The sequence below is a fragment of the Rattus norvegicus genome, chromosome 7 (assembly GCF_036323735.1).
Source record: "Rattus norvegicus strain BN/NHsdMcwi chromosome 7, GRCr8, whole genome shotgun sequence".
Taxonomy (NCBI): Eukaryota; Metazoa; Chordata; class Mammalia; order Rodentia; family Muridae; genus Rattus; species Rattus norvegicus.
In genome coordinates, this window is record NC_086025.1 from 19736008 (window position 1) to 19752313 (window position 16306).

At 44.2% G+C, this 16306-nt stretch overlaps 1 protein-coding gene across 2 annotated transcripts in view; it reads left to right on the plus strand.

The window, feature by feature from the left end:
- The first annotated feature begins 274 nt into the window (after positions 1–274).
- Bpifc (BPI fold containing family C) overlaps positions 275–16306 on the plus strand; it is a 57456-nt gene continuing 41424 nt past the window's right edge. Inside the window, exons 1-2 of one of the 2 annotated variants that reach the window (XM_008765224.4) lie at positions 275–580; positions 12719–12842. In XM_008765224.4, the coding sequence (XP_008763446.3) occupies positions 476–580; positions 12719–12842 (229 nt within the window). In that variant the 5' untranslated portion in view covers positions 275–475. 2 annotated transcript variants of the gene reach the window in all.

Genomic DNA, 16306 nt, shown 5'->3' on the forward strand with positions numbered 1-16306 from the left:
ACACACACTAATTTTAAAAAGGAATTATCACCTTTTTTAAAAAGTAGATCAGGCCAAGCGCTAGTACACAGACTTTAATCCCAGCACTCAGTAGGCAGAGGCAGGTGGATCTCTGTGAGTTCGAGGCCAGCCTGGTCTGCAGAGCTAGTTCCAGGACACCCAGAGCTAAAACAGAGAAACCCTGTCTTGAAAGAAAAAAAAAGATAGATCTAAAGTCTTTTCTTAGTCACTTTGGTAAAATAGCCAAACATTTTCGTAAGTACGCCGTGTGTGTATTTGGCATGTTAACACACATGTGTTATAAGAAGGTAATAGTTGCCTAAGTGGCCTTGTCTGTTCATCTCAGGAGAGACTGCAGTATTCATTCATGCCATTGGGTAATTGTAGTGAGGCAATTATGTATCACATTTTGAAAGAGTCATCTGAAAAAAAAAAAAGAGTTCATGGCTGAGATGACTCAGACTTAATTATCTTGATGTTTCGGCTTCTGCGTTCAAGGTGCACAGTAGAGAACACTCCTGCTTCGAAGGTGAAGGGAGCTGAAGATACTCCCCAGTTTTGGACTCATCCCGAGCTTGAGGTAAGAATCTCAAACAAACTTCAGGTCTCTACTAGCCCGGGACCTTGGGATGGGGACCTTGGATGCAGACATCGCAGATTTGACACTCAGCAGTGAGCTGTCAGGTATTCTGCGTTCTAACTGCCCTGGGGTTTTCTGTGCTGTGTTGGGTTATCATCTTGGCTGACCTGGAACCCTCCTAGCAAGGAAGTTTAGTGAAAACTGGGGGGGGGGTGCAGAAGAAGAGAGAAGAGTCAGTCTGGACTATACATCTACCTTGAGTTGACTCATAGTGATAAGGAGTTTGGGTTTTTAATTGCTTGCTGGAGCCTCCATTTGAGAGAAGAATCTAGCAAGTGGCAGAAAATTCTCTTGTCCCTCAGCCACTGTAGTCAGGACTAGGGAGCCATTGTGATCCCTGTGCTTTGGAGCTGTGTCTCAAACCACACCGGTGACCTAGATCCTGTCACCCACAAAACCGCCTCCCACTCGTCTGAACGGTTGAATTCGTCACTGCTAAACTGCATGTTTGCAAAGGAACGACTTTGCAAGAAATCTCAGGGCCCTCTGGCTCTGGAAGTCTTGCTATATACCACAAATGTAAGGATATTTGAATCCCTTGAAAGATTTCTCAATTCTGCCCGTGTTTCCTTTGCACTTTTCCCCCTTAACCAATATATTGGAATACCCTAGTGGAGACATCTTGAAACCCGATGAACTCAAATTTTCAATGGGTGCCTCTGTTTAGAATGTTGTGTTTGGCTCACTCCTTGCTCCCCTCATCGGGGTTCCAGGTCCATCGTGCTGTGAATAGCAGTGCAAAGCTGAGCTGTAAGTCTCCAGAAGGTTTTGAACAGTACTGGTGTTTTGTTATTCCTGGTGTTTGGGACTGACAAACCATTTAATCTAAGCGTGTTTTTCCTCTGTGTGCATTGGCAAGGAAATATTGCTGTAGAGGCTTTGAGTCTTAGAAAGAAGTGATTCCCGAGCTGCAATGAAATAGGTAACTGGCTGGGAGGGCTTTTGCTACGTCTTGGATCCTTTCCTTGAACGGGCAGCTCGCCCTGCCCTTACTTGTCAGACAAATTACTTAACCTTTCCCGAGTCATCGGCTTGCCTGACAGGGTTGCTATCCTCGTCTGCCCATAAGTCGTCATCCTGGGCAAACAATTCAACTGAAAGTTATAGACAATCCAACCCTTTCTACCTCAGTAATTTCATTCTCTCATAAGAGGTCTAGAGGAAAGACACATTTCTCTACACACGATTTGAGTTCCTGGATCGCTATCAAAGTACACTGATTCAGACACTTCCCTTAGCCAAGGAGAGGAAACTGATTTTTTTTTAACCTCTAGAGGGGAACTTTAAACTCCATTTCTGCCCAAGAATATATGAAAGAGGGGTGCTCGGAAATGCTGGAAAACTTCCTGGTGCTGGCTGGATTTCTCCATATTGAAGATGTGCCCCCCAGGAATTCTTACCTAAAAATATCTCTAGATGAAAACAAAAACCTAGCATTTACCAACTCATTTGGTGGGGAAGAAAATCAGTAACACTAGAATTAGGAACAAGAAGAGGAAGACTTGATTCTCGGGTGCCTATGGAACTGAATGAGTCAGTAAGACTTTTATAAAACTCCATTTCCATGTGCCTAAAGTGGGGGTGAAACAATGATATCCACCTTGTGAACTGGGTGACTGGCTTAAGTAAACACACACACACACGCACACACATGCACACTTGTCACTATTAGACATTGAAACATCTTAGTGCTTTACACTGATGTGACTCCATACAGACCATATGAGATCTGTTGTACTTTTCCACTACAGACACGGGAATATCTGTATAACATGTATGTGTTCTTCTTTTAAAAGATTTATTTATTTCATGTATGTGGGTACACTGTCACTGTCTTCAGACACACCCAAAGAGGGCATCAGATCCCATGACAGATGGTTGTGAGCCACCATGTAGTTGCTGGGAATCGAACTCAGGACCTCTGGAAGAATAGTCAGTGCTCTTAACCGCTGAGCCATCTCTCCAGCCCTAGTTTAATTATTCTTTTGTCCCTTTTCTAGAACCTCTCTTGTGCAATTACACTCTTACTGAGGTCCTGTTCCCTCACTTTCAAGCAGTCAAGTTGGTTCAGGCTTTTCTCATTGCTTCCTGATGCTATGAAAAATAATTTGTTCTTTGACAAAAATCCCTCTGGTACCCATTTCAGAGTGACATTTCCACTTCTGGTCTTTGACTCCAGAGGTACTAATGTGGCCACCAGCAGTATGGCTGGTAAAATGTGGAAATATTCTGTACCAATTGGTAAAATAGCCTTCAATCTTAGGGCCTAGAAGGCTTGTCTCATATCTCACTGGCCCATCCCTCTGGGCCCAATCTCCACCCCAGAATCCATCGTGTGTGTGTGTGTGTGTGTGTGTGTGTTTTATGATGTATATATGAGTGGGTGTGTTTTCACCTTTGTGTGTGTACGTTGCATAGGCAATCAGTTGGGTATTCCCTGTCTCTCTCTTCCTAATTGTTTGGGCAGAATCTCTCACTGATGCGGAGCTCGCATCTCAGCGAGACCTGAACCCTTCTATGTCTACTACATACCCAACATCTACCTCCCTCTAAGCAGCAGGGTTACAAACGTGCATTGCCACATTTGACTTTTACGCGAGTACTGGGGATCCATGCTCAGCTCCTTCTGTTTGCACAGCGAGCACTTTACCCAATAATCCATCTTTCCAGCTCTCCAGGATCTCTCGACGGTCCTGCCCCCAACCCCAGTACAATTACAGGATCAGAAAGGCTTAGGATATCAGGAAGGCACAGGACCTGCCTCCGTCCTGAGTACAGGATACTATTAATACCCTGCACTGTACACTGTACACACACACACACACACACACACACACACACACACACACACTATTTTTTTTAAACCTGGGCAGGCACAGTGGTCACCTATAATCCCAGCACTTGAGAGAGAATACATCTGGTATCAACTTCAGCCCTATGCATTCAAGGGCATGCACACACACACACACACACACACACACACACACACACACACACACGTACGTATGACATTGCATGCTCACATTCGTTCACACCACATACACACATCCAAACAAATAAAAATAATAAACTAGGGGCCGTAATGGGGCTGGAGAGGTGGCCCAGTGGTTAAGAGCACTGACTGCTCCTCCAGAGGTCCTGAGTTCAATTCCCAGCAACCACATGGTGGCTATCGACCATCTGTAATGGGATCCAATGCCCTCTGAAGACAGCTACAGTGTACTCATATACAGGGCCATAAGGTTTCTGCAGCCTAGGTAAAGAAAAACATGAGCAGTGGTTTTATTTTTCTTGTTTTGGTTGGTTGGTTGGTTGATTGGTTGGTTTGTTTGTTTGTTTGTTTGTTTGTTTTTGAGACGGGGCTTCTCTGTGTGCCTTTGGCTGTCTGGGAACTTACTCTGTAGACCAGCTCGGCTTCTAACTCAGAGATTCGCCTGTCTCTGCTTCCCAAGTGCTGGGATTAAAGGCTTGCGCCACCACCGCCTGTCCATGAGCAGTGGTATTCATTATCTGGCCACTGTTCACTTACTTAGGGCCCTGAGGCTCCCTTTGGTTGGATCTTACATACATAGAGGAGACTCCTGAGAGGCCAGGCGAGAGAAGCAAGCAGGTCTGGGTAGGCTTACTAAAGATAAAGACAATCTCTCACAGGCGAGTCGAGACACTTTCTAATGCTGGGGCCCCTCCAGTAATATACTAATCTGAGCCTGGGCCCACTGTGTGAGTTTGGTGTTCTATGTACTAGAGAAAACCAGTAATTGAAAGGGTTACTGAGGTAGCCCTCACACCCCTCAAGCCCTCACATCGGTGTGCTGCTTTGCTAACATGCTCTCTCCACTGACACCTCTCTGCTCCAACAAGGGGACGTCTTTTTCCATTTCATCCAAAGGCCCAAGAAAGAGGAGCAACAGCCCTGCTTGCCTCTCCCACCCTGAGCACACTGTTCTGTCCTTTGAAAGCAATTCTCTAGACAATCCATCTGTCTGCATCCTCATCTCCACCTCTGTGGTCTCACCTCTACAACTACAAACTCTGCAGATCAAACTTCTTATCTGCGGTAACCAAGCCCCACCCTGCCCCCTTACAATGACCTGCTTCTGTTCACCCTGGATGCTCCCAAGGTCTAAGCCCCTTCTAATGTTTATCTGGCCTCACTCCTCCTTCTCTCCAAGCACGGAACTCTCAGAAATGTCTCTGTCTTGACCACCTTTCTTGACTGTTTTAAATCCATGTGACGTTGCCTGTGTGAATTCAGCAGTGACGGCTTGTCCAAACTGTAAACACCCCAAACAGGAAGTGAAGTTCGTGTGGGTATTAATCATTTGGCTGCCATTGAAATAAGCCTATACCACTATTGCTATTGGCATCTGTCATTTAGCCGACAAGCAAAATAGATTGGCATGAATCCACGGGGCGGCATTAATTGAACAAGCAAACAATTGTTTACTTATACATTCCAAACACGGGTGACATAACACTGGATGCAATGTGTTTCTTTTCCTTGGAGAGTATGTTTGTCTCGTCAAGATACATCTGCATGACTACTTTGAGCCAGGCGCTGTACTAGACTCTGGAGCTACAGAAATAAAACACTCCCTTAGAGAAGAGACAGAGGAGTGAAGAGGCAATCACAATTCAGAGCCTTGAGCACCTCTTACTAAGGTCTCAGCTCTGCCCTGAGCTAAGTAGAAGCCTGTGAGGCACACGGGATTAAATTCATAACCTCAAGGAAGGAATGATTCATTCGTCCAATCCATCATTCAATGTTTGCCCATTGCCTGCTGTGTGCCAGTTGCTGTCCCAAGTGCTGACACAATGAAGTCACTCCTAGTGGCACCGAAAAAATGTCCATTAAGGGGTGGGGGTGGGAACCCAATAATCAGTATTTAAATAATGATTAGGCTATAACTTCTTAATCTAAGAATCACAGCTCCATATGATGTCTCATAACTGATGACACTACACAAAAAAAAATGGTAACAGGAAAAGGTTATCTGAACACACAATCACCAAAAATTAATCCAAAAACTCATAATGAACCTAAAGTGTTTCTGTTTGTGTGATGTCACTGCAGCCATCGCTCTGAACAGGTGGTGTGCTCACTGCCCAGGCTGTCAAACCATACAGCACCAGCATTTGCTGCTGAAATATCTCATAGAAACACAATTGGTCTATTTACAGAAAACAAAGACTTTTTATTGCATTTGTGTGTGTGTGTGTGTGTGTGGGTGTGTGTGTGTATGTGTGTGTGTGGTGTGTATGTGTTTTGAAACGGGGTCACACAAGGGACAACACGTGTGTGGAAGGCAGAGGACAATGTGCAGAGGTTAATTCTCTCCTACCATTTGGGTCCCAGAGATCAAACTCAGGGTATCAGACGTGGCAGCAGCTCCTTTACCTGCTGAACTGTTTTGTAGGCCGTTTTAAAACAAACTTTTTTTTTCTTTTCTTTTTTTCGGAGCTGGGGACCGAACCCAGGACCTTGCGCTTGCTAGGCAAGTGCTCTACCACTGAGCTAAATCCCCAAACCCTAAAACAAACTTTTAATACTTTTCCAGGATCATTACTCAGCACGTACATGTCGAATTAATATATCTTTGGGTTTTGTTGCATTAGAATGTTTGGTTTTTACATTATTATTATTTTAGAATGTTTGATTTTCGAAACTGTTATTTTTTGTTACTGATTTGCATCTCATAAAAAAGCATTAAATGGGTTTTGGATTACATATATCCAACGATTCTGTAATGGACCTAAGTATACTTTTTGTACTGTATTTATGCAAAGTAACAGTTTCTATAGCTATGTTTTTTTGTTTTTTGTTTTTTGTTTTTTTTTTTTGGAGCTGGGGACCGAAGCCAGGGTCTTGCGCTTGCTAGGCAAGCGCTCTACCACTAAGCCTAATCCCCAACCCAGCTATGGTTTTTAAATAAAAATATTGATCTACTCTGAAAAAGATCATTGAAGGTGTTCTATGTTCAACAGCATCAAATATACAATAAGTTAATTCTTTTTTTCCCCTCCCGCACCCCAATAAGTTAATTCTTTACATAAAATAAATAAACACATCCCTCTCAATGGTATGCAACTTTCCTTTTGACCTTAACAAATAGTAAATTATATATATATATAATATATATAACATATTATATATATATAATATATATGGCTGGTTTGTGTCCTTAGGAATTGATCCCAAGGCAAAAACTTAACTTTTCACCTCTGGCCTCAGCCTCCCTTTGTTACTTTAAAATAAATTTCTTTTTCGATGATCAGTAAATATTGGCTTTGTACAGTTATTTTTTAATAAGCCTATATAGCCAGAATAGAATAAAAAATTCTTGGGCAAAAAGGATTCTAGGTGAATTTTTTTTTTCAAGAAGCAGTGTAGATGATACAGGCTTTGAAGGAAATTTAATTTTAAGGAAGAGCACAGGAATTATCAGAGTCACAGTGGAGGGTCTTGCTTTGCATAGAGTAAGACTCTCTGAGGTGGTGCTGGACATCCTAGAGAAAGTGGAAGCCCTGGCACGAGTCCACCTAAGGAAGAGGAAACAAGTACAGAATAGAGGGAGGGTGTTCGGGGCACTCAAGAAAGGCCTAGTGAACTAGACTGCCTGGTAGTCCCCAGTGCGAATCCGGAGGAGGTCAATGAGGGAGCAGAGGCTGAGGAAGCCTTAATTCTAGTGACATTCACACTGAGTGAGATGGGGAAGTGCTAGAGGGCTGTAGCAGAGTCAGCCAGAGGGGCCGACGTGATCCTACCTTCACATCCCCACTGACCACCCAGAAAGGGACAAATACTGAAGCAGGAAGAGTAGAATGGAAGTTATCAAAGACTTACATGTGACGTGACATTGGCTTGAACCAGAGACTAGCAAGAGGTCTATTTGCCTTCTAGCAGAGAGCAGCATGTGTCAAATGCCCCAACCCACATAATGCTATGATGCTTCATTGGGGACTTTTTGTTCTGTTTTGCTGTTCTTGTTTTGTCATCTCGACACAATCTGGAGTCATCTGAAAAGAGAGGAACTCAACTGACAAAATGTCCCCAACCGATTGGCCTGTAGGCAAACCTGTAAGGCAGTTTCTTGCCTAATGATTGATATAGAAGAACCCAGGCCACTGTGGGTGATGTCACTACTGGGCAAGTGGTCCTGGGGTGTATAGGGAAGCAAACTGGGCAAGCCAGGAAGGGCAGGAAGGAAGTAGAAACTCTCCTCCGTGTTCTCAGCATCAACTCCTACCTCCAGGTTCCTGCCCTGCTTGAGTTCCTACTTCCTTTCTCGGTTGGCTGTGCTTTAGAATTGGAGGCTAAAATAAACCCTTTCCTTCCTGGGGTTCTTTTGGTCATGGCGTTTGTTTGTTTGTGTTTTCAGATAGGCAACTGCCCCTTAAAAACAAGGTGGAAGACGTTTTAATTTTTTAGTATCAGTTTAAATTTCAAATCCAATATGAAGAAAAAAAAAGCGAGAAAGATAGAGAAACCATCGTGTTCTATTCCCAAATCTTATTTTCATGAGACATCAACATGTACATTTTGTTATGTAGATGAAAAATAGTTGATAAAATTACACCTTACAAATTTTAAAGACTTGAATACTTCCTATGACTTATGTTATTTTTATGAGAATGTTCTGGTGCATTTGGGGGCGGGCGGGGGTGAGCGGAGATCCTTTTTAGTGAAATGTGATTTGTTTTTATTGAAAATAAATTCTTCTCTCACACACTACATCCCCACCACATTTGCCCCTCCCTCCACTCCTCCCAGCTCTCCACACTTCCCTCTCTCCCAGATCCAGTCTCCCTCTGTTTCCTCCTCAGAAAAGAGCAGTCCTCCAAGAGACAACAACCAAACACAATATAACAAAATACACTAAGGCAAGGCAGGAAGCCCTCATACTGAGGCTGAAGAAGGCAACCTAACAGGAGGAAGAGTTCCAAGAGCAGGCAAGAGTGTCAGAGACACACCGGCTCCTATCGTTAGGAGTCTCACAGAAACACCCAGCTAACAGCCATAACATTTATGTAGAGGACCTGGTGCTGACTCATGCAGGCCCTGTGCTTACCACATGAGTCTCTGTGAGCCCACATAAACCGTTTAGTTGATTCCATAGCCCATGCTCTCCTGGTGTCCTCCATGCCCTCTGACTTCTACAATCTTTTCTCCTCCTTTTCCACGGACATCACTGAGCTCTGAGGGGAGGGACCAGATGGAGACCTCCAGCTTAGACTTTCTCTCTGCATAAAACCTGCTGTGGGAGGAAGCCTCTCTGAGGACAACTGCACAAGACACCAGCCTATGAAAATAGCAGAGTATCGTGAGGAATCATTGCATTGTTCTGTTTTGGTTTTGGTTTTGCCAGTTGCGTTCGGTTCTACCCTATGTTTCTTGGCTATCCAGACTCTGGTTCCCTTTCGTGGTGTGGGCCTCAAATTAAATGAGACGTTAGTTGGCCAGTTCTGCAAATTCTGCACCACCATTGCCCCAGCACGACTTGCAGGCAGGACAGACTGTAGGTTGGAGGATTTGTGGCTGGGCTGGTGCTTGCAGAGAACCTTCCCGCACTGTGTTCAGTGAGCTGCGTGGTGGTCGTCCTCTGTAATGTGACCCTGCCGTCAGTTTCCAGAGAGTGACCCTCTGTCCTAACATCAGCCTGGGTTATTTGGGGATCTCCACGAGACTAACTCAGTCAGCAACTCAACCAAATGCAAGTCAGTCCCACCACTAGAAGCCTGGCCTAGCTACAAACGCTGGTCAGTTCAGACCCTGGCCCCTCTGTTACTAGGAGTCCTCATGAGCATCACCTCCATGGAGATTCCAGGAAGTTTCCACTGCACTTGGTTTTCACACCACTCCCCGAATGTCCCCCAATTCCAGCCTTCTCTCCTCAGACTCTCTCCCTCCATCCCTTCCCTAACCTGATCCTTCCTGCTCTCATCCCCACATCCACACATAAAATCTATTCTATTTCCCTTTCCTGGGAATATCCCATGCTTCCCCTCAAGAGCTCTCCTCTTACCTAACCTCTCTGGGTCTGTGGATTGCGTTTTGATTATCATTTACCTAACAGCTAATAACCACTGATAAGTGAGTACGTATTTGGCTTTCTGGGTCCGGGTTACCGCACTCAAGATGAGTTGTTTCTATTCCCCCCCTTTACCAGCATGATGTCATTGTTTTTAACAGCTGAGTAATAAATGCGCCATTGTGTAAATATACCGTGATTTTTTTTTTTATCCATTCTTCTGTTGAGGAATATCTAGGTTGTTTCCAGTTTCTGGTTGTTATAATCAAGCTGCTCTGAACATGTTTGAGCAAGTGTCCCTGTAGTACAGTGGGGCATCTTGGATATATGCCCAGGAGTGGTAAAGCTGGGTCTTGACGTGGATCGATTCCAAACTTTCTGAGAAGCCGCCATATTGGTTCCCATGGTGGTTATACAAGTCTGCACTCCTACCAGCAATGTAAGAGTGTTACCCTTGCTCTATATCCTCCCCAGCTTATCGCTCGTGTTATTGGTTTGGAATCTCAAAGCAATTTTAATCTGCATCTTCCTGATGCAGGCTAAGGATGGCTAAGGATGTTGAACATTTCCTTAAATGTTTTTCAGACGTTAGATACTTCTTTGTTGAGAATTCTAGGTTTCGAGCTGTATACCACTCTTAAATTGGTTTATGTGGTCCATTGCTATCTGGTTTCTTGAGTTGTTTTTTTTTTTTTTAATATACTTTGGATATTACTGTTGGATGTGGGGTTGGTGAAGAGCCTTTCCCACTCTGTAGGCTGTCATTTGTCCTTTTGACAGTGTCCTTTACCTTGCAGAATCCTTTTAATTGTTAATCTTAGTGCCTAATTTATTGCTGTTCTGTTCAGGGCATTGTCTGCTGTGTCGATGCTTCCAATGCTACTCTCCAGCTCTTTCTACTAGGTTCACGCTAACTGGCTTTATGTTGAGGTCTGTGGTCCACGTGGCCTTGAGTTTGTGCAGGGTGGTAAATATAGGTCTATGTGCATTCTTCTACAGCAGACACACAGCTTGACCGACCAGTACCATTTGTTGAAGATGCTGTTGTTTTTCCAGTGGATATTTCTAGCTTCTTTATAAAAAAAAAAAAATCAGGTGTCCATAGGTGCATGGATTTTTCTGGGTCTTCAGTTCAATTTTGTTGATCAATGTGTCTTTTTTTTAGTATCAATACCTTGTGACTTTTATTTTTATTGCTCTGTAGGGTTAATCAGGGATGGTAATTGCTCCAGCCGTTCTTTTATTGTTCAGAATTGTTTCAGCTACTCTGGGTTTTTTGTTTTTCCACATGAAGTTGAGAGTTCTCCTTTCAAGGCCTGTAAAGAACTGAGCTGGAATTTTGATGGGAACCGCTTTGAATCTGTAGATTGTTTGCGGTACAACGGTCATTGGGCTATGTTAATCCTACTGATCCACGAGCATGGGAGGTCTTTCCATCTTCTGATATCTTCTTCAATTTCTTTCTTCAAAGACTTGAAGTTTTTATCATACAAGTCTTTCACTCACATGGATAGAGTTAACTCAAGATATTTTATATTATATGAGGCTATTGTGAAGGGCATTATTTCTCTAATTTCTCAGTCTGTTTGCCATTTATATATAAAAGAGTTTTTTTTTAATTACTCTTGCATCCAGCTACTTTGCTTGAAAGTGTTTATCAGCTGTAGGAGTTCCCTGGTTGGACTTTTAGGATCACTTAAGTATACTATCAAATCATCTTCAAATAATACTTTGACTTCTTCCTTTCCAATTTGTATCCCCTGGATCTCAAGTGGCCTGTGGTTGAGTAAAAGGTGTCTGCCTGAGTTGGGATCTGGGAATTAGCAATGAGGGAGGAGAAGGGAAGCAGAGGCGGGCAATAGTCTGTGGGATCCACAAGAGGTAGGGACAGGGAGGAGAGGCCGCTGGTGGTGTTCTGTTGCAGCACTAAGGACATCCTGTGGATCGGGTCAGAGAGAACAAAGAGATGATCATAGGGTTTTATCCCAGCACGAAAACCCTAAGACACATCCATTTTATTTTGCAAGTGTGAGAGGGCTGTGTAATGAACCATACCTGCAGGAAGTGGTACGACAGAAGACATTGTCAAAGAGGAAACTGAAGCTGACCCAGGAGAATGATTTCACCCAATAGACTATGGATGGGTGACCAGAGTGCAGGACCTGGAACAAGATGTACACACACACACACACACACACACACACACACACACACACACACACACACACACAGTTAAACAGAAGGCCCACAGGTGCTCAAGGACCAATAAGCAATGAGTAGCAAGCAGATGGTTCTGGCTGGCCCATTTGGAATGTTCAGCAGTAGAGGTACAGCAGCTCAGAAGTGCAGGGACAATGAAAGGCAATCTTTTTGGTTTATTTTGTTCTTTGGTTTGTTTTGAGACTCTCAAGAACTTGCTAAAGAGCCAAGGCTGGCCTCAAACTACTGACCTTACTGCTTCGGCCTCCTAAAAGCTAAGATTACAGGTGTGCACCACCATGCTCGGCCTAAATGAGAGCTTGACTGCTATTCTAAGTGCTTCCATCAAGTCCTATAAAGGGGAGCTACCAGTGGTCTTTAAGCAGATGAAATATAGCTTTGTGGCCATAAGGCTCCATGACTGACTTATATGTTCTAAAATGAATTCTTTTTCTGCATCTCACCCCAGAGACCCAGGATCCTTTTCATGGTATAGACCTACTGAATGAAGCTATTTTACTGCATTGTGTTCTAAGTGTGTGGTGTGTGTGTGTGTGTGTGCACGTGCATGTGCACGTGCTCATACACACATCCAGCTCACTCCCTAGCCCATTGGAAAACAAAGATGAGGGGTGATATTCAGGTCATCTCTACACCTACAATGTATTTTGCTATATATGATGCCTGAATGGATGGATGCATAGGTGGGACAGCAAATGGGGAAAGGCCAAGATGGATGGTTAAAATCAGAGAAGTTAGCAATGAGACTTAGAAGGCCTAGAAGCAGTGGATGGAGTGGCAGATGATGAAGGAAAGATCTTTAAAGGAACTCTATCTTGATCCACTACAGATGCGAACAAAGCAGGTCCCAGTCCTCGGGGCATGCTTCCTCCTGTGGAGTCTCTACATCGCCTCCTCCCAGACTGTTTACCCTGGAATCAAGGCGAGGATCACCCAGCGTGCACTCGACTATGGTGAGTCAGATGTCAGAAAGAGGACTCTTCTAATAATCTCAGAGTGGTCTCTCCACCTTGTAAGTCATAGCAGTTAACAGATCTGAGGTCTGCCTGCATGGATGTGGGTGTCCGTTCTACCCTTTTCCTCAATGCCCAGCCTTGGGAAAGTAGCTTCGATGTCCTGAGTTGAATGTATTCCAATGAGAGCCCTGTGAAGAAGCTGATGTCACTTCACAGAAAGAGACTCTGTGCTGTCAGGAGTCTCATCCCAGCAGAGGGCTAAGGCAAAGTATAAACTCGGGTCCAGCTTTAGTCAGGTTTCCATCTCTCTGTGACAAAATACCTGAATAAGATCGCTCATGAAAGAGAGAAAGAGAGAGATGCTTTGCTCCACGATTCCAGAAGTTACAGCCCACGGTCATGTTGCTTAATGGGCAATTCTCTTGTTAACTCTATGCCCGTGTTGAGGCCCACTGAGGTCCCTGTGCTGGCGGGGATCGTGCAGGTAGAGCAAATTTGGTCATCTCGTGACAGTTGAGAAGCAGAAAGAGAGGACACAACTACAGACAAAACATTTCCTCCAAGGACATTTCCTCAGTGACTTACTTCCTCTGACCCACTTCCTTAAGTTCCCACCTCTTCCCAGTAACCCATTAAGTTATGAATCCATCAATGAATTTACCCCCCAATGGAGTTAAAGCCCTCATAATCCAGGGTCATGCCTTCACCACTTGAGTGCTGAAGAAATATTTTCTCTTTTTTCCTTTTTTATATACATTTTTTTTCTTTTTTTCGGAGCTGAGGACCGAACCCAGGGCCTTGCGCTTGCTAGGCAAGTGCTCTACCACTGAGCTAAATCCCCAACCCCTATACATTTATTTTTATTTTAGTTTTTTAATATTGGGATTGGAGCCCAGAGCCTCAGACATGCAAAGCAAGTGCTCTCCCAACTGTTCTGAATCTCTAGCTGCTGGATAGACCTTTTTTAAAAATGTTTTATTATCCTATGTTAACTATATGTAATTAATATAAAATTGCATGTTTCACTGTGACATTGTCATACATGTATGTAATGTATTTTGATTGTATTCACGCCTTTGTTACTCTCCCTTCCTGCCTTTTCAATTTCACTAATTCCCTTCCTTTTTCTACCTAGCCCCCATAAGTGTGTGTGTGTGTGTGTGTGTGTGTGTGTGTATGAATTTGTATCCTGATTAGGGTTGGTCAAAGAAGCATGGGTACCTACCTTATCAGTGACAACACCACAGATAAGAATGTGTCTCCCTCCCTCATCAACCATTAACTGTGTATAAATCCTCAGGGAAGGGCGGAGCTCTCTAAGCCCTCCCACTCCCATTACAATGTGTCAACAGGCCCGATCAGTGCATATCTTGTGTAGTTAATCACAGCTGCTATGTGTTCAAGAATATAAAAGCTACTTCATGTCCAGAAAGCAGAGCTCCACACTTCTTCTGGATTCCTCCTCTAGCTCTTAGACTCCTCCCCTTCTTGTGCGATGTTCCCTGAGCATTGGAAGCAGGTGTTAGAGACACCCCATTTATGACTGAGCATTCAACGCTCTCTTATTCTTGGTACTTTAACTAGTAATGAGTCTAAAGCCACTACTTACCCCTTCAGAAAAAAGTGCTACTCAATGTGAATAAACATAGGTGTTCAAGAGGACATCTGACAGGCGTCCAGATAACAAAACAACTTCCTACTAGGGCCTGTGTCCTTCTCAGCCATGGGCTTTTGATCAGATTTACAGTGTGACACACAAACTACCCTTGTGGACCAACTAGCAAGTCCAATCAGAAAGTGGTTGGCTACCCCACAACAGACTTGCCACTAATGCTCCAGTAGGCTCACCCTGCCTGCCTGACTGATACTGTTTTACACAGGGCTCACAGTTGAGTAAAACTGTTGGAAATTCACCCCAGCCATCTGTGAGGCACCTTCTGGCACTAGGAGAACTAGTCAGCAGTGGGGAAGTGTGCAGCCAAGTTCTAGTGTAGTTCTGTATGTCTCAATCAACACTTTTAGTGTCTTCGCAATAAGGTCTTGATTTCTAGTTCTGTGAACACTTATAAGCAGTAACAAGAGTCAGCATGGTGGGGTTGGGGATTTAGCTCAGTGGTAGAGCGCTTGCCTAGGAAGCGCAAGGCCCTGGGTTCGGTCCCCAGCTCCGGAAAAAAAAAAAAAGAGTCAGTATGGTTTTGCAGAACTTGCTGACCTCCCCAATCAAATATGGGGAAATATTTCCACACAGGTAGGTCTCACCCTACAACATATGCCCATAGCTTTGTTCCTCATGCCTGATGACATTCACTGGCTATGGGATCATGGGCAAGTCAGTGACTCATGCCGAGCCTAGGCTAGCTCCATGTGGAGTTGGGGCAATGCCTACATCACTGAATTGATTTGAGACTTGAAGGGAAGAACCCATATAGAGTATGGACAGCCTTGACACATACAGGCCCTCCATACAAATTAACTCTTATTATTAGCCATAGCAATGGTACGCCTCCATATGTTTACAGAATACATGTTGCTGTGCTCTGTTGTTGCGTGTCATTTTAAAAAACCACGCTTGTTTCTTTGCCCTGGCCGTGCTCTCACCTTAGCTCTGAGATCACACTCCCATCACCCCGCTCTACCTCCTTCCCGGGGCCAGCCTTACTTCCGATTCGCCCATTCCTTCTGGCTAGCTTTGCCGAGCCACCAACAACCATCCCAGCTGCCCGCTTTCTCCTCCTGCCCACCTTAGCTCTGAGGATAGAAAACTCTAGACAGTTTTATTATTTTAAAATTAGCCAGTTAACTCGATGGGTGAATGAAGAATTCCCTGCCCTAACCCTATCAGCCAGCTCCCTCCAACCTCCTCGGCCCCTGCTCGTGGTGGAAGCGGCAAACTCTAGGTGCCCCAAGACCTACATGACTGCAGCTTCCTCCTTGTTCCAAAGCCTGGTCCAAATTCTCTTCCTTCCCTGCGTCCCTTCTCTTCCTCCTGGGACATGGAAGTCCCGCCTTCTTCCTTTCACCCAATAATTGGCTTCTACCTTTTTTTATTGACACAATCGAGAACCAATTAGGGAAAAAGCACTTCCTTGTGTGTCTCCCCTTTTCTATCCAATGAAAACAAAACGAAACAAAAAACTCTTCTCCCATATATAAATTGAATCATTAGTAATAGCTCCAGGCTGCTTATCGAAGTGGACATAATGGTGACTGATTTAGGAAACGAGTGAGTTCACATGTACAAAGCACTGAGAACGAGATGCCTAGTAAATATTCGTGGCTGTCCCTTTCATATGCGTGACTAGATCCTTTCCTGGTCACCATCATTGCCATGTCCCAGATGAGAAAAGTGAGAGACACAGAGGCCACATCCCACAAGCTGGGTGTGTGTGCCCCAAGTGCATGACAGTGCTGGGTTCAAGTCTGAGCTCTTCAATACTACCTTTGGTTCTTACCTTTATCTC